Source organism: Pagrus major, chromosome 9 (genome assembly GCF_040436345.1).
Source record: "Pagrus major chromosome 9, Pma_NU_1.0".
NCBI lineage: Eukaryota > Metazoa > Chordata > Actinopteri > Spariformes > Sparidae > Pagrus > Pagrus major.
Window position 1 is genome coordinate 1299961 of NC_133223.1, and position 27636 is coordinate 1327596.

The following is a 27636-nucleotide window of genomic DNA, read 5'->3' on the forward strand; positions in this document are numbered from 1 at the left end:
TAATGATTATTAAAATATTAACTGTTAATTAATGCTTAATAATGCATTAACTAACATTAATTAAGGGACCCTTATTGTAAAGTGTTACTGGATTATTCAAGATACTGAAATCCAAGACCTCAAGACCACCCTTTTCTCTATTACATCTAATGCCTTTTTTTTTGAGATAATGTTTTTTTTTTCCTCCAGATTTTATCATATAACATTGTATCCAACTTCTTAGTCACATTTGTTGGGATACTGACAGACAAAGAGACTTAGACTGATCTAGATATCCCTTCTGCTTTTGATAATAAGACCCTGCCATATAGAGAAATATCTCTCATTAACAGCAAGTTTAGTGTCAGTTTTGTATTTTCAATAATATAATAATATAAAGTTTAATATACACCTTTGTTCAACATTCTTGCAAATAAAAATGCCTAAGTTGTAAGTCACTTTTTCTTTAATAGGGATCCCACTACAATTCAACAGATCATAAGGTTTAATTGGAAATACAATCGATTTGTCTAAGTTCAACTTTAAACTTGTAACATTACTAAACTCATTTACACAAGCCACTGCTTTTGAGACCTGACTTTGATCTTTTAGAAAAAATAGCTAACTGACAAATTGTTATTCCTTTTTCACTGCATTTATACCAAGCAAATGTAATTTTTTAACATGAGTAGCCATTTTTGGGGTAACTAAAAAGAACAAAAAGTAGACTGGACAGCCTTGTCTAATAACACAAAAAATGTCAAATGGTAATAAGGTACTAAACATTAACTTCACAGTGCTGGAACAGTCATTATATAGTGTCTGAATTGCATTTTGAAAGTAATTTCCAAAACCAAAGAAATGGTTTTAAAAACTAACTCAATGTTCAATGGTGTCAAACGCCTCGTAAAAATCAATCTAATATATCATTTGCATAACAAACTAATATTGTTACTAACATGTCTCCTCATCAATCGATTTAAGCCTTGCTCTAATCATCTAGGAAGAAAGGAAATCCAAATTAATAAATAAAGAGAGAGCCCGTCCTTGCGCCATAATAATTAACAGAAAATGTTGCCCAACTTTTTCCCAGTTACTATCTTTTACATAATGTTTCCTCATGTATACTTTTTTCATGAGTTGTGTTAAGTTACTGCCAGTGAAAATCCTACATTTCTGTATTTTAATGGGAAACTTTTATTGTGACTTACTACTAAATGGCCAATAACAAAGCTCTGCTATTCTTATATACTATAATATTGTGAGAAGGATGAATATTTACAGCCGCTCCTCCAAGAGCATCATTAGTTAAAGACACACCTTCAAGCAGCTACTCCTGTTTTAATGGAAATACAAATGCCTGGCGTGACTGTATGATGTGCTGAATTAAATAGTAGAGCCAGCCAGCAAATGTGTATGGAAAGGCCTTGCAATAATATGTTGGGTTTGTAAGCAGAATGTTATTGTACTGCCCAGTTTAACTCTTTTATTGTGAAAAATTTAAAGTCAATATAATGCACTCCCTGCGCTTGTGTGGGTTCTCTCCCAGTACTCAGGGTTCCTCCTACGGTCCAAAGACATGGAAGTGAAGTTAATCGGTTACTCAAAGATGCCCACAGGTGTGAATGTGAGCGTGAATGGTTGTTTGTCCCATATGTCAGCCCTGTGATGAACTGGTGACTTGTCCAGGGTGTACCCCACTGCTTGCCCAATGCCGGCTGTAATGGGCTCCAGCCCTACCCGCCTGCAAAGCATAAGTGGGTTTACGGCTAAAAGATGATGCAGTCAAAATTTGAATTTCTATTTCATAATTCCGATTATATAAATCTTTTGTAATATATAACATTTCATATATGTTTCCCTTTTCTGGAAAACTGGGCTTCCATAAAAAAACATAATATATATCTATATATATATATACGTATATATATATATATATACGTATATATATATCATGTATCATAATATGATAAAATATATCAAATGCAAGAAAAACAATGATATTAACGTTACTTTCTTGTTAAAATTAGTGATACATACCTCTATATTCCAACAGTAATGACTGTTATAGAGTGTTTTATTAGCCACCGACAGCAATGCATACAGCAGCTTTAATGTTGGCTTAGTAACTAGTTCATGTGTTTATGTGCTCGAAGAACACAGTTCCCTCTATACAAGGAAATAAGTAAATAATGTAAATGTAATGTAAATGCAAATTATCACTCAACCAAGGATATTGAATAATATTTACTTGATTACAGATGAATAGTTCAAGCACAAATTTAATATCTGTAGATTATGGTCCTAGTTATCCCTGTTAACTGGGACTCTGAGTGAAAACAGCCCTACGATAAAACACAGCAGGGGGAAGTAATACTGGGTGCATTCTGTTTAAGGTACAAATCATCAAACAAATGTTAATAAACACTCCTCAGTACTGTCACCTGATAAATGTGTAGTTCTATAAACACTATTGTTCATGACATTATTTAGTGAGACTATCTTTCAACAACTGAGATTGGATTTCCATGTTATTGTGTAACATTGATAAACGAAACGCACATATGGTATATGCAATTACAGATGTGATTGAGGGTGTCAAATCCTGCTTTAACATAGAACAAGAGTCTACATTTAATCAAGATGTACATTGAGATACACATGCATACAGTTTTCTACATATATGTGAAAGGACACTGGCTACGAACTTCATGAGTAATTTTAAAGTGCCATGGTGATGGCCTTTGTATGTAACTTAACACCATCAAAACACCCTCACCTTATGATAAAAAAACATAATTAAATTCAAACCCTCTACTGAATGCTCAGAGATGAGTGTCATCTCACCTGACTCTTAGCAGGACAGCAAATAGGTGAATTTTCCAAAATGCATCCCTCTAATTTAGACATGAAATTATTGATCATTATAAAAACACATTTCAAATATTATTTTCTATTTCTAACAGTTAGTCTACTAACTCTTTTTACTTTTCTTACATGTTGTAGCTGTAGGGGGTTTGGCTTCTGCTGGTTAAAAGTAAGACTTCCATCTCTATGGTGTCCTCACAGAGAAAAAAAGGCCTGCAGAGCCTTCCCCCTGGAGATGTACTTGATGCACTCTATCTCACCACCATAGTTGCTGGGCTTCTGGAAGTGGATCTCCAAGTGATCCTGCAGGTCCTCCTCATCCTCCATGTCCTCAATGTCATCCAGGAGGATGGTTCGCTTCGGAGAGCCAGTAAAGGTCTGAAATGAATCACTTATATTAGCTTCATCATTACCCAGTGTACAGTTAAACAGCTTTTTTCACTTCTTCAGAGTCAGATGAGGAGAGACTGTCACCAGTGATGTGAATTCAAAGAGACCACAGCTGTTGATCTATATCTGAGATTTTTATGTTAACCACTGTTGACAGTGATTTCTTTTGCAATAAAATTGATGAGATTAGTTGACTGTAAACCATCCTTATGCTGATTCCCAGTTAGTCTCAGCTCTTAACAGTTTTGAAAATATCTCTCTTGAGATATTGTCTAAACTGGTCTCAACCTCAAAACCAACTAACCTGGACCGCCTTCCGGCAAAACTTTGTCACATTGTCCTGCCGACAAGAAACATCTGTTTACTCTGATTAACATCACATTTCTATAACTTTTGTTTTTGTTTTCTGTCTCCACAAGCTGCAAGCTGTGTCACTCTCATACTCTCTATAGCTTCCTCCTCCTCTTTCTCCTCCTCCTCTCTTTTCATTCAGGCTCCCTTCTGATGTACCACGGGCCCCTGGGACCATCTACCTCTCCTGGCTCCTGCTGCCTCACGTATTGACGAATCTGATCGTCATACCCTGGGCTCCGCTGGATCATTGCTCTCCTCTGTTTCACTATCTCCTTATATCTGTACTTCTGTAAAATTTGATGCCTCTTCACTCTGATCTTCTCTGTTTTACTGCTAATTATCCTGTGTGGCCTGCCCTCTTCCAAGTCACCACGGTGGACAGGAGGTCATGTGGCTCGGGCACCACTTGGCAATGCCTCAGCCTGCTCAGTTGTCTCCTGGAGCCACACACTTTACATATATTTTAATTTGTATCAGATTTTCTGTTAATTCAATTTGTAAATTGTGATTTTGTTGTTCTGTTCTGTACATGCGACATGTATTGCAGGTCTGTCCGTCCTGGGAGAGGGATCCCTCCTCTGTGGCTCGTCCTGAGCTTTCTTCCATCCCCATGAGGCAATGTGATTGTGATTTTGGGCTATATAAATGAATTGATTTGATGATTTGAATTGATTCATAGTAGAGCCCTGCATTCTAAAATTATAAATGAACAATTAAGTTACTTTTCACCACTGGCTGTAGTTTTAGGCTTAGGATCTCAGTGTGGTTTGTTGAACGTTTGGTGTAGAACTGATCAGTTTTACTGTGTTATCTGGGGGAAAACAGGCAGGAGAGTAGGAATGCAGACTATGATAATTATGCTGGTTGAAGTGGGCATGCTGTATAAACGATTGAATGGTAGCTTTAACCACTTTTAGCATCCGATCACGTGGAGCATTTTATACCAGGTCCAGCAGCCTCAAATGCACCCTAGAAAAGCATGTTTTGGACCAAATAGAATGCCTGTTGCCTGTTGAGCATTCAGGCAATTAAATGTAATAAATGAAAAAAAAAAAATGCAACCCCACAGCTACCACTACAAAGTTTAAATATTTCAACCTCAAAAAATCACTAAAAAAGTAAGGAGAAAAACATCAGTTGCGCCATACCATAGATAAACAATGGTTTTGTTGATTACATTTTTTTGCGACATTTCTCGGTGTGATCATCCACATAGTGTTGAATCTTACCTGAAACTTGCACATCTGGTATTTGTAAATGGTTCCAACTTGCACATTCACTTCAGAGTCCAGATCGACACAGTACTTTCCTCTCAGGGCCAGGCTCTCAGCAACTACACACACACACACACACACACACACTTAGAAATCAGAGCCCCAGTATCAGGGGCGCCGCCAGGAGTTTTGGGCCCAATGACAAAAAAATCAAATTGGGCCCCCTATGCGCAGCTGTTGTCACCACATCTCTAGGACCTAACTGTCCATCAAAAGCTTTACATAACTAATTCCATAATTCAATCTAAATGAATGTATCAAACTGGATTATTTTAATATAGTCTGTAACTTACATGCAGGCTGAGGTATGCTACTCATTGTTTCCAACTGTCCAGCATCCAGTGCAGACAGTAGGTTGTTTTTTATTTTTATTTATTTCATAATGATCATTATGTGAGAAAATAATTTGTGTTTGAATTTCTGTCATTAATAATTATTTCCTTTTTTTTTGTAATGGTAAAAAGAGCAAGAGAGACAGAGAAATCCCCACAGACTCCCTGCAATGATGCTAACTGGCATGTCATTGAACACAATGTTGCTCACCTTCTTCACTGGGACAGGGAGGGGTACAGTTATGGGGAGACTGGGGTGCTGCTGACTCATCTGTTGTTAAGTCTGCTAAAAGGGGCAGGGACAATGATTTAATATGAATATCTTGCTAAACGTTTCACTGATTAAATGTTGATGAAATGTAGGCTAACACTAGTCTGCAGCTAGCTAGCTTATTTCACTATGGACATTAAGCCAACAGGTTAATACCACTCACAGACTATAGGCTACCCACCTTTCTTGGTGAAAAACTGGGTTACAGATTGACACCCTTTCCTTTGTCTTTCCTCTCTCTCTTTCCTCTCTTTCCTTTTTTGAAAACCAGATTTTGATTTAGGCAACATTGTGATCACTGTAGTTCTGGCGCATCTACTGACTGCAACTAACCACCGTCACTGATAAGTGTGCTAAGGCAGGACCAAACCATTTCATGCAGATACAGGGGGGTGGTCGGTCAATATGGATGTTTACTTTTTGGTCAATGGGGATATTTAACTTTTACTGCCAAAAACAAGTAAAAATTAAAGCTGCAAGCAGCGATGAACGGGCCCTCGCAGTCCACGCGGGTCGCGGCATGCTGCCGTCGTTACATGCTGCCGTCGTTACATGCTGCTGTTGTGACATGCTGCTGTCGGGGCTTGTACTTGCAACAACTTCCATTGAGGAAATGAAAGTGAAGGCAGTGAAGCTGTCATTTCGTCATTTAGCAATCAAAGCGCCACCTATTGGTCGATTTGCACGAAATTTTGTAGAGATGCTCATCATGCCATGGAACACAATTGCCAAAAGTTTTGTGTTCATCGGACTGTATTTCATCAAGATACACAAGAATGTCTGTTTGACCACAATGCGCAGGAAATTGTTGTTTTATATTTTGGCCGTTCTGTGGACTAGCACATTTCTTTTAATAACTTTTTGTCAGGAGGGTCCAAAGATGCTGCGTGCAAAGTTTGGTGCAAATTGGAAAAACTGCCTGGGAGGAGTTCGAAAAAGTAGGTTTGCGACATTTGGCGAATTTGCAAATGGAAATTCAGTGCGAACGTGGGCGTGGCCTACATCACACTGTTTGGCTGTATTCAGGGAACACGTAGATATAAGGTTTAACAATGTGCACCATATTATGTGGGAGTAATTAGCAAAAAACGTTTTTTCTTGATAATAGCGCCACCTGCTGGTCATTTTTGGTGTGTGAGTTACAGGGGCCGGTCTATACCATCCCTATGAATTTCATATCCATAAGTGTTATGGTGTGGGCACAGTGGCAAATCTAAAATGAAACTGCCACCAGAGCGCCACCTAGTGTCATATCGGTAACCCCTTTGTCACCTGTCCTCAGGAGGCCATTGGCAATGAGTGTACCAAGTTTTGTGTTAATCCGACCAACCGATGTCGAGATATTAAATACTTCAATTTAAAGAGCGCCACCTAGTGGTCATCGGCCAAAATTTAGCACAGAGCCTTAGAGCATCATGAGGAAGTAGGATCCTGAGTTTGACGTCATTTGGACAAACCAATGTGGAGATATGCAACACTTCCTGTTTGGAACGAAATCTGCAGGAAGTTGTTATTTAATAACTTGAGTATTTTTTGGAATATCAAAATTCTTTTAATAACTTTTTGTCAGGAGGGTCCACAGATGATGTGTGCAAAGGTTGGTGCAAATTGGTGAAATTGCCTGGGAGGAGTTCGAAAAAGTAGGTTTTTCGACATTTCGCGAGCTAGCATAAAAACGGTAGGCGGAAATGGGCGTGGCCTATATCAGGAGATTCAGCACAATTCACTGAACGCGTGGATACAACGTTTTTGAATGTGCGACAAAGTATGTGGGAGTTATTAGCCAAAACGCACTTTCCTTATTACAGCGCCACCTAGCGGTGAAAATCCACAACGACAACAGATTATAAAATTTTTCGCCAGGTTTGATCTATATTCCAAGTTTGGTGACTTTTGGGGTATGTTCAGGCAGTGAAAAATGCGATCATTTTGGCCGAAAAATAATAATAATTAAAGCTGCAAGCAGCGATGAACGGGCCCTCGCAGTCCACGCGGGTCGGGGCGTGCTGCTGTCAGGACGTGCTGCTGTCGGGGCATGCTGCTGTCGTTACATGCTGCTGTCGGGGCTTGTTCATGCAACAACTTCCATAGAGGAATCAAAACTGAAGGCAGTGAAGCTGTCATTTCGCCATTTAGCAATAAAAGCGCCACCTATTGGTCGATTTGCACGAAATTTTGTAGAAATGCTCATCGTGCCATGGAACACAAGTGCCAAAAGTTTTGTGTTCATCGGACTGTATTTCATCAAGATACACAAGAATGTCTGTTTGACCACAATGCGCAGGAAATTGTTGTTTTATATTTTGGCCGTTCTGTGGACTAGCACATTTCTTTTAATAACTTTTTGTCAGGAGGGTCCAGAGATGCTGCGTGCAAAGTTTGGTGCAAATTGGAGAAAGTGCCTGGGAGGAGTTCGAAAAAGTAGGTTTGCGACATTTGGCGAATTTGCAAATGGAAATTCAGTGCGAACGTGGGCGTGGCCTACATCACACGGTTCGGCTGTATTCAGGGAACATATAGATATAATGTTTAATTAAAGCTGCAAGCAGCGATGAACGGGCCCTCGCAGGCCACGCGGGTCGGGCCGTGCTGCTGTCGGGGCGTGCTCCTTACCCGGACCCATTGCCCCGTTATTGTGCGCGCATGTCTTAACTGATAGCCAAAAAGTGGTTTTGTGTTGATAATAGCGCCACCTGCTGGTGATATTTGGTGTGTGAGTTACAGATGCCAGTCTATACCGGCCCAATCAGTTTCATATCCATAAGTGTTATGGTGTGGGCACAGTGCCAATTATAAAATGAAACTGCCACCAGAGCGCCACCTAGTGTCAGATCGGTAACACCTTCGTCAGCTGTCCTCAGGAGGCCATTGGCAATCAGTGTACCAAGTTTCGTGTTAATCTGACCAACCGATGTCGAGATATAAAATACTTCAATTTAAATAGCGCCACCTAGTGGTCATGGGCCAAGATTTTGCACAGAGTCTTAGGGGCTCATGGGGAAGTACTATACAGAGTTTCATGTCATTTGGACACACCAATGTGGAGATATGCAACACTTCCTCTTTTGACTCGAGTCCACAGGAAGTTCTTATTTAATAACTTGAGTGTTCTTTGGCGTATCAAAATTCTTTTAAGAACTTTTTGTCAGAAGGGTCCACTGATGCTGTGTGCAAAGTTTGGTGAAAATCGGTGAAATTGCCTGGGAGGAGTTCAAAAAAGTAGGTTTGCGACATTTCGCGAGCTAGCGGAAAAAAACGCTAGGCGCAAATGGGCGTGGCCTATATCAGGAGATTCAGCAAGATTCACTGAACGCGTGGATATAAGGTTTTTGAATGTGCGACAAAGTATATGGGAGTTATTAGGCAAAAACAGTTTGTGTTGATGATAGCGCCACCTGCTGGTCATTTTTGGTGTGTGAGTTACAGGGGCCGGTCTATACCACCCCTGTCAATTTGATATCCATAAGTGTTATGGTGTGGGCACAGTGCCAAATATAAAAAGAAACTGCCACCAAAGCGCCACCTAGTGTCAGATCGGTCACCCCTTTGTCAGCTATCCTCAGGAGGGCAGTGGCAATGAGTGTACCAAGTTTTGTGTTAATCTGACCAACCGATGTCGAGATATAAAATAGTTCAATTTAAAGAGCGCCACCTAGTGGTCATCAACCAAAATTTAGCACAGAGCCTTAGGACCTCATGAGGAAGTAGGATCCTGAGTTTGACGTCATTTGGACAAACCAATGTGGAGATATGCAACACTTCCTGTTTTGACTGTAATCTACAGGAAGTTGTTATTTAATAACTTGAGTATTCTTTGGAATATCAAAATTCTTTTAATAACTTTTTGTCAGGAGGGTCCACAGATGCTGTGTGCAAAGTTTGGTGCAAATTGGTGAAATTGCCTGGGAGGAGTTCGAAAATGTAGGTTTGCGACATTTCGCGAGCTAGCGAAAAAACACGATAGGCAAAAATGGGCCTGCCCTATATCAGGAGATTCAGCACAATTCACTGAACGCGTGGATATAAGGTTTTTGAAGGTGCGACAAAGTATGTGGGAGTTATTAGCCAAAACGTACTTTTCTTGATAATAGCGCCACCTAGTGGTGCACGTTCACAACAACAACAGATTATAAAATTTTTCGCCAAGCCTAATGACTTTGCCAAATAAAATCGACTTTTCATTCACATTCAGGCAGTGAAAAATGCGATCATTTTGGACGAAGGAATAAAATAATAATAATAATAATAATTAAAGCTGCAAGCAGCGATGAACGGGCCCTCGCAGTCCACGCGCGTCGGGGCGTGCTGCCGTCGTTACATGCTGCCGTCGTTACATGCTGCCGTCGGGGCTTGTTCATGCAACAACTTCCGTTGAGGAATCAAAAGTGAAGGCAGTCAAGTTGTTATTTTGTCATTTAGCAATAAAAGCGCCCCCTATTGGCCGATTTGCACCAAATTTGTCAGGAATCGTCATGTGGCCATGGAACACAACAGGGAAAAGTTTTGTGTTAATTGGACTGTATTTCATCAAGATACACAAGAATGTCTGTTTGACCACAATGTGCAGGAAATTGTTGTTTTATATTTTGGGCGTTGTGTGGACTAGCACATTTCTTTTAATAACTTTTTGTCAGGAGAGTCCACAGATGCTGCGTGCAAAGTTTGGTGCAAATCGGAAAAATTGCCTGGGAGGAGTTCGAAAAAGTAGGTTTGCGACATTTGCCGAATTTGCAAATGGAAATTCAGTGCGAACGTGGGCGTGGCCTACATCACACGGTTCGGCTGTATTCAGGGAACATATAGATATAATGTTTAACAATGTGCACCATATTATGTGGGAGTAATTAGCAAAAAACGTTTTTTCTTGATAATAGCGCCACCTATTGGTCGATTTAAACGAAATTTTGTCGAAATGCTCATTGTGCCATGGAACACAATTGGCAAAAGTTTTGTGTTAATCGGATTGTATTTCATCAAGATACACAAGAATTTCTGTTTGACCACAATGTGCAGGAAATTGTTGTTTTATATTTTGGCCGTGCTTTAGACTATCACAATTCTTTTAATAACTTTTTGTCAGGAGAGTCCACAGATGCTGTGTGCAAAGTTTGGTGCAATTTGGAAAAATTGCCTGGGAGGAGTTCGAAAAAGTAGGTTTGCGACATTTGGCGAATTTGCGAATGGAAATTCAGTGCGAACGTGGGCGTGGCCTACATCACACGGTTCGGCTGTATTCAGGGAACACGTAGATATAATGTTTAACAATGTGCACCATATTATGTGGGAGTAATTAGCAAAAAACTTTTTTTCTTGATAATAGCGCCACCTGCTGGTGATTTTTGGTGTGTGAGTTACAGATGCCAGTCTATACCACCCCAATCAGTTTCATATCCATAAGTGTTATGGTGTGGGCACAGTGCCAATTATAAAATGAAACTGCCACCAGAGCGCCACCTAGTGTCAGATCGGTAACACCTTCATCAGTTAACCTCAGGAGGACATTGGCAATCAGTGTACCAAGTTTTGTGTTAATCCGACCAACCGATGTCAAGATATAAAATACTTCAATTTAAATAGCGCCACCTAGTGGTCATGGGCCAACATTTGGCACAGAGCCTTAGGGGCTCATGGGGAAGTAGTCTCCTGAGTTTCACATCATTCGGACACACCAATATGGAGATATGCAACACTTCCTGTTGTGACCCGAATCCACAGGAAGTTGTTATTTAATAACTTGAGTATTCTTTGGCATATCAAAATTCTTTTAATAACTTTTTGTCAGAAGGGTCCACAGATGCTGTGTGCAAAGTTTGGTGCAAATCGGTGAAATTGCCCGGGAGGAGTTCGAAAAAGTAGGTTTTCGACATTTTGCGAGCTAGCGAAAAAAAACGGTAGGCGGAAATGGGCGTGGCCTATATCAGGAGATTCAGCAAGATTCACTGAACGCGTGGATGTAAGGTTTTTGAACGTGCGACAAAGTATATGGGAGTTATTAGGCAAAACACACTTTCCTTGATTATAGCGCCACCTAGTGGTGAAAGTTCACAATGACAACAGATTATAAAATTTTTCGCCAGGTCTGATCTATATTCCAAGTTTGGTGAGTTTTGGGGTATGTTCAGGCAGTGAAAAATGCGATCATTTTGGCCTAAAAATAATAATAATTAAAGCTGCAAGCAGCGATGAACGGGCCCTCGCAGTCCACGCGGGTCGGGGCGTGCTGCCGTCGGGGTGTGCTGGTGTTCCGGCATGCTGCTGTCGGGGCGTGCACGTCCTTCCTTTAGAAAATTTAAGACAAATATCATTTGGGCTGTGAATAGATGTTTGGCCAAATGTTTGAGCAGAGCTTCAATGGTCTTAAAAGTAGTATTGTCAGATTCTCCTGTCATTTCAACTAAAGCGAATTAGTAACAACTTGTCAAATTTCCAATACTTATTGAACTGTTTTTCTGCTTTCTTTTCACAGTATAACCAAAATCAGATTGTTGTGAAACACAAACTTGCTCTGCCATTCAACAGAAAAGACGGCCATCAGGGACACTTGAAGTGTTTATTAATGTATCACAAATGCATCCAATAATTTTGGCCTACTGGCTGACTATGTTACTGTACTGTAACTACTCTACAGTGATTTAATTTGATGTAGTGCTGTTTTTTACTGATGCATGTCAATAAAGGTGAAAAAGATTTAGCAGAGGACAGCAGTTTGTATTGTAAGCACTTCTGCCTTCTCTGCATTAATGTTGCATGTAAATGTCCTCTGAAAGGGCTATGACATTTGTTTGTCTGCTTGAAACAGGATGTAATGAGTTTGGATTTAAAACTGTGAGGAATCCAGTTTAGTCAGTGTTAATGTTGGCTGGGACTATCCTTAGCTTTTTAATGATTGTGATTGTAAAATGTAGCAGTTATGAAGAATACATTTATTGTGTCATCATAGAAATGTGAACATTGGCAGTGTTTTCTGTTGTATATAATGGCAGATTAAAGAATGCATATAATTTTAACAATGTCCACATGATTAATTTTGTTATCACGAAAACCTGAAAATAAGTTGTAGCCATGTTTATCATTAAGTTGACAACTTTGTTGCCTTCTCCTTAATGGTGATGTTTCTGCTTGAATGTAAACATAGTTTTACAGCTATATGTTATTTGTATAAAATGTGCTATATCAATAAAGTGTGATTGATGGATGTGAGGCTGACTTCCTATTTTCAGTGGGTGGTGTCTTGGAAAGGTGTATACCTAAATATGATACATGTTACCCAAAACACAACAGTGACGGTTTTCATCTGCAATCTGTAGGAGATGTTACTTAAATTTGTGCCTGTGTTATGTGTGAGAGAGTGTGTGTGCGTGTGCGTATGTATATGTGTGTGTGTGTGTGTGGCTTTCGGCTCATTGTTTTGACATTTCAAACAAAAACATCACTCCACTAGACAATACACTAAAGACAGTACACTGGACACACACTCGCCCTTTTCATATAGAGATTCTGCATTATCGCCGCTGCTGTGTTGTGGCCACTGTGACCAATTCGGCGCTTCTACTTTAAAAGAGGCGTGACGCTACACGTCATGATGATGACGTGTGTGTTTTCTTCAAGGTGTTTCCCCGATTTCCTCTTGGTAATTTAAAAATATACCCGCTGACTGTTTGTCATCATATGGATGCTGTTATAATGTGTTGTCATTGATATCCTCACCCACCATGGCTTCTGGAAAGTGACAAATGTTTGACAAATGTTTAATATTTCAGACTGTAATCAGTGTCTTTCTCGCGGTAATATGCCCATCTGGCAGCCATGGTCTCCTAACAATGTATCATATCTGTTGTTTATGGAAATGCGCGAAATAGCAGCGGAGTTTGATTTGACTTAGCTTTTGAAATGGACTTGAACGCATCAACCAATCACGTCGTGAGAAGAACGTGACGTCTCAGCTGCAACGTTTGAATCTCTTTGTCTGTATCTGGATTCCGTCCCGTACAGACTCATCTACCTTGGCTCACTGATTTTTCACAACATACACAGAGATTTACAAAAATACATTTCCAAAACCTTTCGGATCAAGACAGCAGCATTCTTTCAAGGAACCTCAACTTGCTCAACACGGTGAGTTAATTTTGATTAAGTTCGCTGTTTGCCGTCGCGGCACACCGAGGGCTTCTGTGCCGGGATACGAGCTAACATGCAGGCTAGCTGCCTCATCGACCTGTAATGTTGAATGTGTAGTTCTGAATTTCTCTAAAATACTGCAAACTTTAGTAAGGTTAATTGCGTGTATATGGTTTGGAAATGAGTATTATCAGTGCTGTTATTAACACTTTTGGCTGGTTTGCTGTAACGACAGAGCTAGTTAGCGAACTTTGTTAGCATTGCTCGGCAGCAGAAACCTTTGGGTGCTTTGTTCTAAACGAGCTGAACGTTACCGAGCCTTCTCCTGCTGTAGCTACTGTAACCAGCTGCCCTGTTGTCATAGTAGAGGTGGTTGGCTGTTAGCACAGTTATAACCACATGTTTGTTAGCATATGAGTGCCTTTGGGGACTATAACCACGTCTTTGGTAGCATATGAGTGCCTTCGGTTTGTTTGCTAACACAGCTACAAGCTACTATCAGTGCTAGTCTTTAGACAATGTTCATTTATTTTAATATCACAAGTCATTTCAACTGTCATATCACCGCACCGGTAAATAACTCCGTTATTGCGCTGTGATCGGTGCGAGTATTTTTCAAATTTCGGTGGTCTTGTCGCGCGGTGGGTGTCGGGAGTACATTTTCAACTGCGGGGCGTTTAGCGCCGTGATTGGCTGGAGCACATTTTTGAACTTCGCGGTTGTCATAGGAGAGGTGGTTGGCTGTTAGCAGAGGTTATTAAGCACATGTTTGGCAGCATATGCCTTTGGTTTGTTTGCTAAATCAGCGACAAGCTACTAGCAACGCCAGTCTTTAGACAATATTCATTTAATTTAATATCAAAAGTCATTTCAACTGTCACATCGGCGCACTGGTAAACAACTCCGTACATTTCATATTTCGCTGGTCTTTTCGCGCGGTGGTTGTCGGGAGTAAATTTTCAACTTCGAGGCGTTTTGCGCCATGATTGGCTGGAGTACATTTTTGAACTTCGCGGGCGTTGTAGCGCTTCATTGCAGACAGACAGAGAAAAAGAAACAAGCAAGTTACTGATTGCACCCTCTACTGTACTCCTAATTTAGCAATATAATCAAACTGTAGAACAACAATACACTAACTGTAAAGAGCTTTTCAGTAATTATTGTTTTCATTAATATAGCTATGTATTGGGGAGAATGTTATTGTAACATGGCTATAAATTGTATTTTTAACCCTCCTGTGCTGTTCAGGTTAAATCTGACTGATCTATAACTTCATAATATCATACAAATGTGATTTTTCCTCTGATTGCCTCAAAGCCTTATGATGTCCCCCACACTAGGCATTTGTATATAAAATTGTTTATCATCAGTTTCATTGAATTTTGAGTGGTCTAATCAACTTAGTAACAGCTGTGGTTGCCACTCCAAAATTACTGGAAATGAAAGGGTTAGTATTAGATTATTTTCATCCAATAGATGGAAAACATCCCCATGCACACTCACTCACTCACACACACACAAACACACAGTGAGAGAGAGATGACTGTTCATATTGATTTTCTGATGTGCTGTGAATTTGGTGTCTGTTTTCATTATTATTCTAATTTTCAGTATCTGTTCTTTGGATATTCACTGTAGTTATTCATGTTCACCGCTAGTTGGATTCATTATTTACAGCATTAAAAGGTGTTAAATACAATTTGGTGATGATTATGTCTGATGTTTTTTGTGTTAATGTAAGAGCAGTTGAACCAGACCGGTGAAATTTGACCGGGAACATCAAAGCAAGTGGGGAGAAACAATATAATACAAGGGTTAAAGTAAACCATCACCATTTTAGTGTAGTATTTTTCTGTGTTGTATGAATACTTTAACTTAAGTAACAATTTTAATTCTTCTTCTTCCATCACTGCTTGCTTGTTAAATGTGTGTTTGAGATGTATTTTATCCAATTATTGCAGGCTAAAGATGGGTTGTAATGTCAATATTAATCAATTGTCTACATGTTATTAGATGCCACGGGGCAAGTCTTATCGTCGTTCGGAGGCAGCCAAACGACGCATGGCAGAACGGCGAACGGTTGACGTGGAACCGCAGCGGTCCGCCAATGTCTCTGTTGCACGTATGTACATTTTTTGCTTGTATGGTGTATAGATTTGCCTAGTGGCAGGGTGTGTTGTGTTTACATGATTTGTAAGGTTTCATTAACAGTGTGATCTTGATGTATTTTTTTTCTCTGTGTATTAATAGAGCGCGGTACTGGTTACCGCAACCCTGTGCGACAATGGCCAAAGTCGTCTCTGACGGGACGACAGCACAAGTTGGTCATTCCGCGCCAACTCCCTGACGAGAAGGTAAAATAATGATAATAACAACAACAGCGCTTGTAATAATTAGTGCATTTCATTCAATAACAGTCCAATTTTTTTCCCAGTTCGTTCTTCTTGTAGGAGATTCCCATCTGCGTGCTATCGCAGATGGCTTTGTCCCGATGCCAGAGGGGTCCCTCTCCTTTGGCATCATGTCCACGCCCGGGGGCTGTGCGAGGGAGCTGAGGACCGAGTTGCTGCATGCTGTTGTTCCTCGGTCTCCTGACGCAGTCCTGGTGTTGGCACCTAGTAACAACCTGACATCCAGCAGGACCATCGACGAGGCAGGGGCAGACTTCGCTAAGCTCCTGCACGCTGCCTGCGATCGATGGTCTAACGTAGGTTTTTTTCTATTGTATGTATTGATATATTACCATAGTTAATGTAGTTGTATGAACTGTTGCAGAATAATGTATATTTATATTACTAGTTATGGCATTTTCAGACAAAATGTATTTGTTATTAACAACCACTTTGCTCTACAGGTGTGTGTCGCAGACTTCCCACCTCGTTTGGCCGCTGAAGTCCTTCAGCAAGACTTCATGCGTCAAGAGTTCCGCCGTGTGGCAGCACGTATGGGTAAGCTTTAAAAAGACTAGTTCGACCACAGTTCCATGTATGATGCACGATATGTTGTTAGGCAGACTGTTTGGATGAATATTATAATTTCCATAATCATTCCTTTAAAATGTAGATATTACATAGAGAGATATTACAATAATCTTTGTTATTTTTCTGTTTTAGGTGTCAGGTACTTCCCTACAGCTGATCATTTCCCCATGAACCGTCGTGAGCTGTGGAGCAGAGATGGTGTAAGTAGAGCACATAGTGTCATCTACACTTTCTCTGTAGTTGAATGACAAGGTTATTGCAGATCCATATCATTTAATCTGTTTCATTTTCCTTATTTTCACAGGTTCACCTCAGCGATAGTGACGGCATGCCCATTCTAGCTGAGCTGCTGTGGACGGCTGCGTTCGAACAACTGCAGCCTCCAACACCAAAGCTAGTGGTCGCTCCCAGAACATCGCCGCCTCGTAGGCACGTCGTCCCAAAGGTGGTTGTCACGGGACAGGTCACCGTACCTCGTCCATCGGACCCCTTTGGGTGGACAGCTGTTGGCAAGGGCGGGAAGGTAATTGTTTACACATTGTAACACTGTGGTTGATGTAATATTGATCAGCTGACCTCTGTAATGGTTGACAGGGTGTTTAATACAGAATATCTTATTTTGTCATTACAGAGGAGAGCACCTGAGGAACTTGAGCAGTCCTCTGGTGCAGAGAGGGTGGTTCAGCAGCAGGTATGTTACGATCAATTAACCTGGACGGTTTTTGACATGATTGTTGAGTAGATGATGGCGTTTTGACAGAGTAGTTGTTCTCTATATGTATCTCACAGGTTGACGCAAGTGCACTGCAGCACTGTTTCATCCAGCCAAACCCTGTTTGGTTCAGCAGTTCAGTGTTGGCTGCGATGGATGCTGCTGTTCCATCCCATCTTCCTACCCCTGAATCAACTGCTGTTCCACGAAGCTCAAAGGTAAACTGCATGCAAGTTGTATATCTTGGTTTGTTGAAGTCTGTTTAGTATCTCCTTTTTGCTGATACACTCACAACAACTTGCAAAACTGCACAATATGTTCCACAATGACTTTGGCTCAAATATGGCTTAATAAAGTGTATTTTGTTTTTCTTCCATTAGCGTCCAAAAGTGGAACATCGTCGGACTTCTGCGAGCCAGAAGGTTTGTCTTGATTTTGTTCAATATTTCAGTTATTGTGACTTTTTTTTGCTGCGTGTCTGCAGTATTACGGCAATAATTGGATAATCATTGTAAAAAATCTTCTCTAGGTCCCGGCGAGAGCTTTGCCCGTGGTGAAACCCGTGCCACCGCCTGCAACTGCTCATGTGAAAGTGGACGCCAGGGGGGAGGTTAGTACAGTTTGTGCAAAATGTGTGTGTAGTACCTTTTTATAATAATAGTAGTATAGTGTATTTATCCAGATCATTTAACGGTTTTTTTTTCTTCTAGGTCGCCACCGCCGTCGCCGCCGCTGCCACCGTCGTCGCTGCGCCGGGGGGGGACCTTCAGCCTGTCGTCGATCTTGGTGTCTCGCCGACACCAAGGTCCAACAAAGGTAAGTGTGACGCTAACCCCGTTTCTTGCAGGTGTGCAGAGTCCCTGCAGTCTGTTGTGCCTGGTATTTATGTCAGAAGTGCACCAGTCACTTATGACATAAATACACCCATGGCATGTGGTGTTGCAGCTGTTATGAAACATGTTATTTCTCCAGTGTGTACGTGGAAAGGGACAGATATTGATAGCATAGGCGTAGAAGGTGGCAAACTGGCCAGTTACATTGAAGCTAGGCAGAAGAGCGGTGCTAAACAGGAGTTGTGCAAGTTGATTGAACAGCACAATGTGTTTGGCAGGCAGTGGCAGGTAGCGATTCCTCCTCCAGCACGTAGTGATTTTAATTGGCTGGAGGAGGACACCGTGATGTACGAGAAGCTACAAGAGCATTTGTTTAACCACGGCACGTGTCTGTTGAACCTCGGGGGTGCGGTTAGTGCCATTGTTCTGCATAATGAGTACTTTGTGGTTGTTGATTGTGGCACGCGTGATGCATCTGGGATGGCGTCTAGTATCGGCACATCTGTGGCTGTGTTCAACACGTGCCTGAATGACTTGATGCTTCACATCAGTCATTTGAAGGAGTCTTTAGGTGCGAAGTGGTATGCCGTCCATGGCATTTCTGTCGTGTTGTGTCCAGTTGATGGCGACAGGGAGAGTGGTACATTGTTTGCAGGTGAGACTGTTGATGTCGATGTTGCAGCAGAGGTCCAGGACAGCATTTCAGTCAGGCCAGAGATTGAGGTAAGTTCCATCAGGGGAACTTTTCATCAAGGGGACGATCGGTTCCAACACGGAGGGCTCCAGTGTATGGCTGTAAGTTTGGTAGCTTTAGCCAAACACAGCATCGATTCTGTGTTTTCGTGGCAGTCTGGTGATCTGGATAAGGTTGTAGAGTTAGGGGATGAGCTCTACACGTCGTTGCGGGAAAGTAATTCCATCAGTGGGACGTCTGAACTGCTGTGTGTTCCAGATTTGCCCAAAGAGTCAATTATTGATGGACAGAAATTTCAGTTTGAGTATGGTGACTACGTTTCTGGTGATGTTGATGTGGTTGACGGACAGCTTATTGATGCAGGCGTGTACACCACTCTCAGGAATGGTTTGAGAAAGATGTGTAGTAAATATGACACATGCTTTCTGACTGTGAGTGGCACCACGTGTGCTATCATTGGTCGAGATGGGCAGTATGCCGTAGTTGACTCCCACGCGCGCGATGCAGATGGCATGGTGGATGAGAACGGGTTAAGTGTTGTTGTGTATTTTAGTTGCCTTGACCGTGTGTTTGATCACATATGCAAATTTGCCACCGCAATGAACTCTCCAAAGCTGTTTGAGATTGCCGGTGTTTGTGTCACTCACAAAAGTCAAAGTGCAAATGAGGAGAGCAGAGAGGTTGACTTTGGTTGTAGCTTACCTCTTCAGCCAGCACTTAAAGTGTCGGCTGAACAGGTAACACTTGACAAAAACGCTCAGAGAGGTGTGAAACGCAAGTTTTCAGTGGGTGATCGTGGATCAAAAAAGTTGAAAAGCAGGGATGTTAATGTGGTTAATTCAGACGTTGTGTTTGTCAGCGATGTGACAAGTAAAAGTCTTGAGTTTAATCCGCTGCGTAGTGACGTTGCACAAGCTTTGTGCAAACAGTTGAACGTAGAGCTGGAAAAACTTGATCTGGCATCCACAGAGGTCGGTGCATTAGGGGCTCCTTGTAAGAACGAGCAAATAGTTGGTGATGGTAATTGTTTCTTTAGAGCGGTTAGTCAAGCTGTGTGTGGCACGGAGAAGAATCATAGAAAAATTAGATTAGATGTGTTTAAGCAATTACGTGCCAATCCTCTAGCATATATGTTGCGTCCTGAGTATTCGTCGATGGCAGATTATCTCAGTAGATCGAGAATGAGTTATCTTGGTAGTTGGGCCACTGAAGTGGAGATTCAAGCAGCAGCAGATTGTTTAGGAGTGAATATTTTCACGTTTTGTGGTGATCGCTGGCTTGAATACAGTTGCAAGAATAGGCAGTTGTCAAATCAGGCAGTGTATTTAGAGAATTGTAACGGTAACCATTATGAGACTGTTGTTTGTGTCATGCAGCCTCAGATGCAGACTTGTTATGGGTACTGCAAAGTGAGCGCGTCTTTTTCCGGAGGGTACAATTTTAGACAACAAAGTAGAGAGAAAAGTGTTTGTGCTGAGAGTTCAGGTCCAGTTGTAGCTTCAGGTTGTGTAAGTGAAGAAGTTATTGATATTGAAGATAATGTTAAAGAACAGCAGGATAGTACTGTGTGTACGCAAGAGCAGACTTCATTTACATTTAACACAACTAATGTTAGTCCTTCTAAGTATTTGAAAAGTAAAAAGAACTTAAAAAGTAAAATAAAGTACCAGGTAAATGATTTGCTTAGGAAGAAAGTCATTGAAATCAATAAAAAGAAATATATGGAAAATGTTCTACATAAGCATAAACTTAAGGAGATGAGTAAAATGAAATATAGGGAAAATGTACTACATGAGCATAAAGTTAAGGAGATGAGTAAAATGAAATATAGGCTAAATGTAGTACATAAGCATAAAGTTAAGGAGATGAGTAAAATGAAATATAGGCTAAATGTAGTACATAAGCATAAAGTTATGGAGATGAGTAAAATGAAATATAGGCTAAATGTAATACATAAGCATAAAGTAATGGAGATGAGTAAAATGAAATATAGGCTAAATGTACTACATAAGCATAAAGTTATGGAGATGAGTAAAATGAAATATAGGCTAAATGTAGTACATAAGCATAATATTAAGGAGATGAGTAAAATGAAATATAGGCTAAATGTAGTACATAAGCATAACGTTAAGGAGATGAGTAAAATGAAATATAGAAAAAGTGAAGTGCACAGTCAGCATGTAAAAGCCATCAGTAGAAGTAAGTATTATGGAAGTCTTGAGCATAAGAAGCGGGTTATAGCTAGAAACAAATTGAAAAGGGAACAAAATAAAGAAAAGGCAGAGCAGTTTGATTATGTTAGAGAACAGTTTTGGGATAAAGTTAAAGATGGGCCAGATTTTGTGTGCTGTGTGTGCCACAGAGGGTTGTTTAAAAAGCAGGTTTTAAAGTGTAAAAGAGATGATTACACAAAAAGTAAAGAAATAAGTGTAATTGCAGATAAATGTATTAGTGAAAAGTATTTACATAAATGTGATGAAGACTGCGTATTGCCGTGTAAATGGTTGGACACAGCTAGAGGAGAGCTATGGATTTGTAGCACTTGTCATTCTAAGATTAGTAAAGGTGTGGTGCCACCTGAATGTGCTTTGAACAATTTGGCGGTTTGTCCCATTCCACCAGAATTGGCGTGTTTGAACAGTTTAGAGCAACATTTGATAGCGTTGCATATTCCATTTATGAAGATGTTGGCGTTGCCTAAAGGTGGGCAAAATGGAGTACATGGACCTGTAACGTGTGTTCCTGCAAATATTGTGCAGACGAGCAATTTGCTGCCACGTACAGAGATGGAAGGATCTTTGTTGCCAGTAAAGTTGAAGCGGAAGCTAACTTATAAAGGACATTATGAGTATCAGTTTGTTGATACTATGCGCGTAAGGCAGGCTTTGCAATATTTGAAACAGAAAAATGTCCATTATAAAGATGTAGAGTTTAATGAAGCGTGGATAAACCAGTTTTGTAGGGAATTGGATACTGATTGTAATGGTGGTGGTGAAGCATCTGCAGATGTTGGGGAAGATGAGCTTCTGCATGATAGACAACAACATTGCATGTTCCAGGACACTTGTCTTATGCCTGTAGATATTGGTCAGGAAACACTGGATCAATATTTTGATGATATATTAAATTTGGCTCCAGCAGAAGGGAACTCTCCTGTCAGGTTGTTGTCTGATCATACAAATGAAGCAAAATGCTTCCCGGTGTTGTTTCCTGGTGGACTTGGTACATATCGTGATAGTAGACAGCATCGTTTGACTTTGTCGCGTTATTTTAATAACAGGATTTTACATGCTGATGGTAGATTTGCACAAAATGTTGAATACATCTTTTTTGCTCAGTACTTATCTGAGGTAGAACAGGTTGTGTCAAATGTATCAATAGCATTGCGGAAGGGTAAAGGAGGTGCTAGATCTCAAAAAGTTAGCAGAAATTTATTGAATGACGAAGAATCTTTGAAAAAGTTGTTGCAGTTTGATGATGGGTTTCGTTTTCTTAAACCTATTCGAGGTACCCCATCTTTTTGGCAGGCAGCCCAGCGTGATTTGTTGGCTTGTGTTCGTCAGCTGGGTGTCCCCACCTGGTTTTGTTCGTTTTCTTCAGCTGACATGCGGTGGAGAAATCTCCTCAATAGTATTTTGAAGCAGGCAGGTAGAACAGAGACAGCTGAACAGTTAGAATGGGCAGATAGGTGTCAACTTTTGCGTGGCAATCCGGTCACTGCGGCCACAATGTTTGATTTTCGCTGGCATTGTTTTTTAAGAGAGGTGCTCATGTCTCCATCTAATCCTATTGGCAAAATAAAGGATTATTTTTATAGGGTGGAATTCCAGCAGCGTGGATCACCACATGTTCACTGCCTCTTTTGGATAGAGAATGCCCCAATAATCGATAAAAACACAGATGAAGAGGTAGTTAAATTTATTGATCACTATGTCACATGTGAATTACCTGCACAGGATGAAACATTATTGGACATTGTTACATCTGTGCAACAACATTCAAAACGACATTCAAAATCTTGTAAAAAGAATAAAACTGTTTGTCGTTTCAATTTTCCTAAGCCGCCGTCTGCAAAAACTTTTATTTCACGTGAAGTTGGTGAAGAGGACGGCACAAAATCTTGTAAATGTAAGGTAGATGAAGCACAGAAATTGGACAGCTGTGCGTGCAAAAATGAGGGGCAGAAAAAACCTGAGATCATGAAAAAAGAGATTGCAGTCGCCATTATGACAAAAATTAAAACAGCTCTTTCAGATGAGAATGCCAGTTTTGATAGTGTGGAACAGTTGTTTAGACATTTAGGATTAAATCAAAGTGTTTTTGAGGCTGCGTACAATCGTGTTGGCAGGAAGACGCATGTTGTTTTGAAGAGGCAGGCGAACGAGGTTTGGATAAATCAGTATAGCAAACCACTTTTAAAATGCTGGAATGCTAATATTGACATCCAATATGTCGTTGATGCCTATGCTTGTGTGGTGTACATTATTTCTTACATCTCCAAGGCAGAAAAGGAGATGGGGTTGTTGTTAGGAAGTGCTCAGAGGGAAGCAGCTAAAGAGGGTAATAGTAGTGCTAAAGATGCATTGAAAAATTTAGGAAGTGTGTATTTACACAACAGGGATGTTTGTGCTCAAGAAGCAGTGTATAGATTGACAAACATGCATCTTAAGGAGTGTTCTAGGAAAGTTGTGTTTGTGCCGGTAGGGGAGAATACAGTTAGAATGAGTTTGCCTTTAAGTGTGTTAAAGCAAAAGGCATCATCACATGATCTTAACGATGAAGATATGTGGATGAGGAACACTGTTGACAGGTACAAGAATAGGCCGAAGGATGGTACATTTAATGACATGTGTTTGGCAACATTTGCATCAGAGTATCGTGTTGTGAGTAAAAATGAAACGTGTGTCAATAGGGTTAAATTAAACAATAATTGTGGATTTGTTGTGAAAAGAACACGCACGCAGCCTGCCGTTGTTCGTTACGTGCGCTTTTCGGAGACTAAGAATTCGGAATTGTTCCATCAGAGCATTTTGCAGTTGTTCCTGCCGTATTGTAAAGACAGCCATCTCAAACCGGCAGGGTTTGAGACGTTTGAGCAGTTTTATAGTCATGGTCATGTGAGATTAGGTGATAAACTGCTACATTCGGTTAAAGTGATTGTTGATCAGAATAGATGCAAATTTGAAAGAGATGCAGACGAGTTGGATGATATTCAAATTTCAATCAGTAGTGATGGTGTTGTGGAAGATGCCTGGTGCGAGCTTTGCCCAGAGCAGGAGTTGGAGCGTTTAGAGTGTATAGAGGAACGTAGACAGACCGAACAGATAGTGGACGAACCTGTAGATAGCATTCCAGATTTAGCAGTAAACAATAAAGATGTTGCACATTTAGAAAAGAGGAACAATGTCCTCTGCAGACGTGACGGTTTGGCCTTAGTCAGGTCTCTGAATGAGACACAGATGTGTATTTTTTTTCAGATTAGGCAGTGGTGCTTACAGACAGTAAATGGAGCAAAGCCAAATCCGATACATGTGTTTATTACAGGTGGTGCGGGGACAGGTAAGAGCCATTTGATCAGGGCTATACAATACGAAGCAATGAGGTTGTTGTCGAGAGTGTGTCACGATCCGGACGACATTTGCGTTCTACTAACAGCTCCGACGGGGATTGCGGCACATAATATAAATGCGACTACTATTCACAGTGCTTTTAGCATTGGTAAAGATGTACGCTTACCTTACACTCCATTGGGTGAGGAGAAGCTGAATTCTTTACGTGCTAAATACAGTAGTTTGCAACTTTTGATAATTGATGAAATCTCCATGGTTGATCACAAACTATTGGCCTATATCCATGGAAGATTAAGACAAATTAAACAATCTGGTGACTATTCCCCGTTTGGAAATGTTAGTGTAATTGCAGTTGGAGATTTTTATCAGTTGCCTCCAGTGAAAGGGAGAGCTCTGTATTTAGACGACGAAGGTGTTAATTTGTGGTCTCAGTTGTTTAAGGTCGCAGAACTGAAAACTGTTGTTCGTCAAAAAGATAAGGTATTTGCAGACTTGTTGAACAGAGTTAGAACTCGTTCAAAAGGTACCCCGATGTTGGAGAGTGACATAGAAATGTTAAAACGTTGTGAAACCGGTGAAGTCAGCTCAGATTTGCACATATTTCCGACAAATAGACAAGTAAATGAGCATAATGTAAAGCAGTTGTTTGAAAGTTGTCCGGATTATGTTAGGATAGAGGCTCTGGATTATGTTAATAGTAAGAAAACAGGCAAGCTGGAGTTGATAAGTGGACATCATTCCAGAGCATACGACACATGTCTGGATGAGACACTGCTTTTAGGGAAAGATGCCCGTGTAATGTTGTTTAAAAACTTGGATGTAGCGGACGGATTAGTTAATGGGGTATGTGGCACTGTGACACACATAGTTTATCCAGAGAATGAGGAAAGGCGGTTTCCTCAGACGGTGTATGTGAAATTTGATGACGATAGGGTAGGCACACAGAAGAGGAAGCGCTGTGCATTTGCCTGTGCAGTGGAAATGGGTTCCACGGGCATTGAACCAGAAGAGGATAGAGCAACTAAGAAAGGTGGAATGCGAAGGCAATTTCCACTGAAGCTTGCCTGGGCTTGTACTGTCCACAAAGTACAAGGCATCACAGTTGATAAAGCGGTAGTGTCGCTTGAAAAGATTTTTGCAGCTGGACAGGCGTATGTAGCTTTAAGTCGGGTTAGAAATTTGTCAGGGTTAGTGATTCGGGACTTTAAGGAGAAAGCCATTTATTGTAAGGAAATAATTAAAGAAGCAATTGAACAGATGCCTCCCTTCATGGTCACCAACATTACAAGCCACAAATTCAGTACGCAGACCTTTACTGTGTTTTTGATGAATGTGCAGAATTTGGCACAACATGTATCTGATTTGGCATTGTGTACACAGCATTTGCAGCTTAACTGCATTGCTGTTACAGAAACATGGCTGCCTGCAGTTTCCTCATTTGAAACTGTAAAGATGGACGGTTATGTCTTTCATAATCAGTCAAGGAACTTATCCTACAGTAGCAGCAACCCAATATTGACAGAAATTCAAGGCCAACAACATGGTGGAGTTGGCCTTTATAGTGCAGACAATTTGGCATGTAATGTTCTCCAGGTACCAAATGTAAATGTAGAATGTTTGGTTTACCACTGCACTACATACAGCATAATGATGGCAGTAATTTACAGACCACCATCTTATCCCATGACTTTGTTTAAACAAAATTTAAACAAACTACTTGATTGGCTGAATCCACAAAGTGATACAATTGCTGTCATGGGAGATTTCAATGACGACATGTTGAAATCATCGTCAGTCGCCAAATTCATGACAAACAAAGGGTTTGTTCAATTTGTGAAACAACCTACAACAGAAAACGGCACACTAATTGATCATGTGTATGTGAAAACAACACATTATATTGTTGAATCATTAGTGGTGCCAACTTATTTCAGTGACCATGAAGGGATCATCTGTTCTTTTACATCTAGGACCTAGAAGAATTGTCAGGGACCAGAGAAGAAATCGCAGTAGTAATATATATATATATATATATATATATATATATATATATATATATATATATATAATATATATATATATATATATATATATATAATATATATATATATATATATGTATGTATATATATGTATATAGACATATACATATACATATACATATGCGCAATATATGCATGTTTCCTTTGGAGTTTTGTGTAGTTCCATATTGTGTGTTCAAGAAAAAAACAAAAACAAGTTCTATAAAAACACAAAAAAAAGTTCTTCATAATGTTTAGTTATTTATATATGCATTTTTCCTTAGGAGTTCACTGTAGTTCTATATTGTGTGTTCAATATAAAAAATTGTAAAAAAAAAAAAAAAAAAAAAAAAAAAATGTTAGATATAAAAAGGGTTTTGTTTCCTGCATTACAACAGCATTTTAAACTAAAACATGTTATAACAAATAGTAATAATAATTCTAATCACTAATGTCAATGATAGACATTTGGAGTTTTATAGGTCAAACATTTGATTGAAAACGTTAAAGCTGATATATAACACAGACTATACTGCAGTAATTGCACAATATCAATTGTTACTAGTCATATGCTGTTGCTAATGCAGGTTTTGCTTTACCTGTCATGTAGTCTCAAAAAGCAAAAGGCACTGGTAATGGTACTCCTGGTTTACTGGGACGGGGTTCAATTCCCTGCGGTGTCCTGCTGATTGTTTTGGCATTTACATGAAGGGCCATATTTTTCTCAATAAAATGTATAACAAGTGTGACTAAAGTCCATAACAGAAAATCAACATGAAATTGCCCCTTACATGACCACAAAGAAACATCATTCAAACACAATTATAATAATAATAATAATCATCTTTTGACGATCTATGGTCGCAGTGTCTGTGTTGTGTTTCTTGTGCTTGTCCGTTGTGTTTGCTTGCAGAGGTGCACTGGAAGGCTGGGCGGAGTTTACAATCTCGGGTAGCATCACACTCACGCACTTGCAGCTGCATGACAATCACTGCTTGCTTAAAAGCCCTGGTCGTCACTGTAGCTGCTGCCAGAGGATTTTGTGAACGACACATGGTACAGGGCTGTGTAAATAGTGTTTTCTAGGCTTACTCTAGTCCACCTGTGTTTTCCAGTACAACGACAAACTGCCTTGCTTTGTGTACAGTCTCCATCTGAGCACCGACCAACATGTGACTCTGCTCCAGCGCACCGATTCCTCAGCACCTCTGCAACACTCAACCTGTCTTGCAGTCGTCCG

The 27636-nt window shown here is 40.3% G+C and overlaps 1 protein-coding gene across 1 annotated transcript in view; it reads right to left on the reverse strand.

Annotated features, from left to right (window-relative positions):
* Window positions 1-2211: 2211 nt before the first annotated feature.
* LOC141001915 (N-myc-interactor-like) overlaps window positions 2212-27636 on the reverse strand; it is a 40597-nt gene continuing 15172 nt past the window's right edge. The window contains exons 2-3 of the mRNA XM_073473076.1: window positions 4821-4924; window positions 2212-3225 (exon numbers count right to left, since the gene is read on the reverse strand). Of these exons, the coding sequence (XP_073329177.1) occupies window positions 3043-3225; window positions 4821-4924 (287 nt within the window). The 3' untranslated portion in view covers window positions 2212-3042. The remainder of the gene's footprint in view (window positions 3226-4820; window positions 4925-27636) is intronic.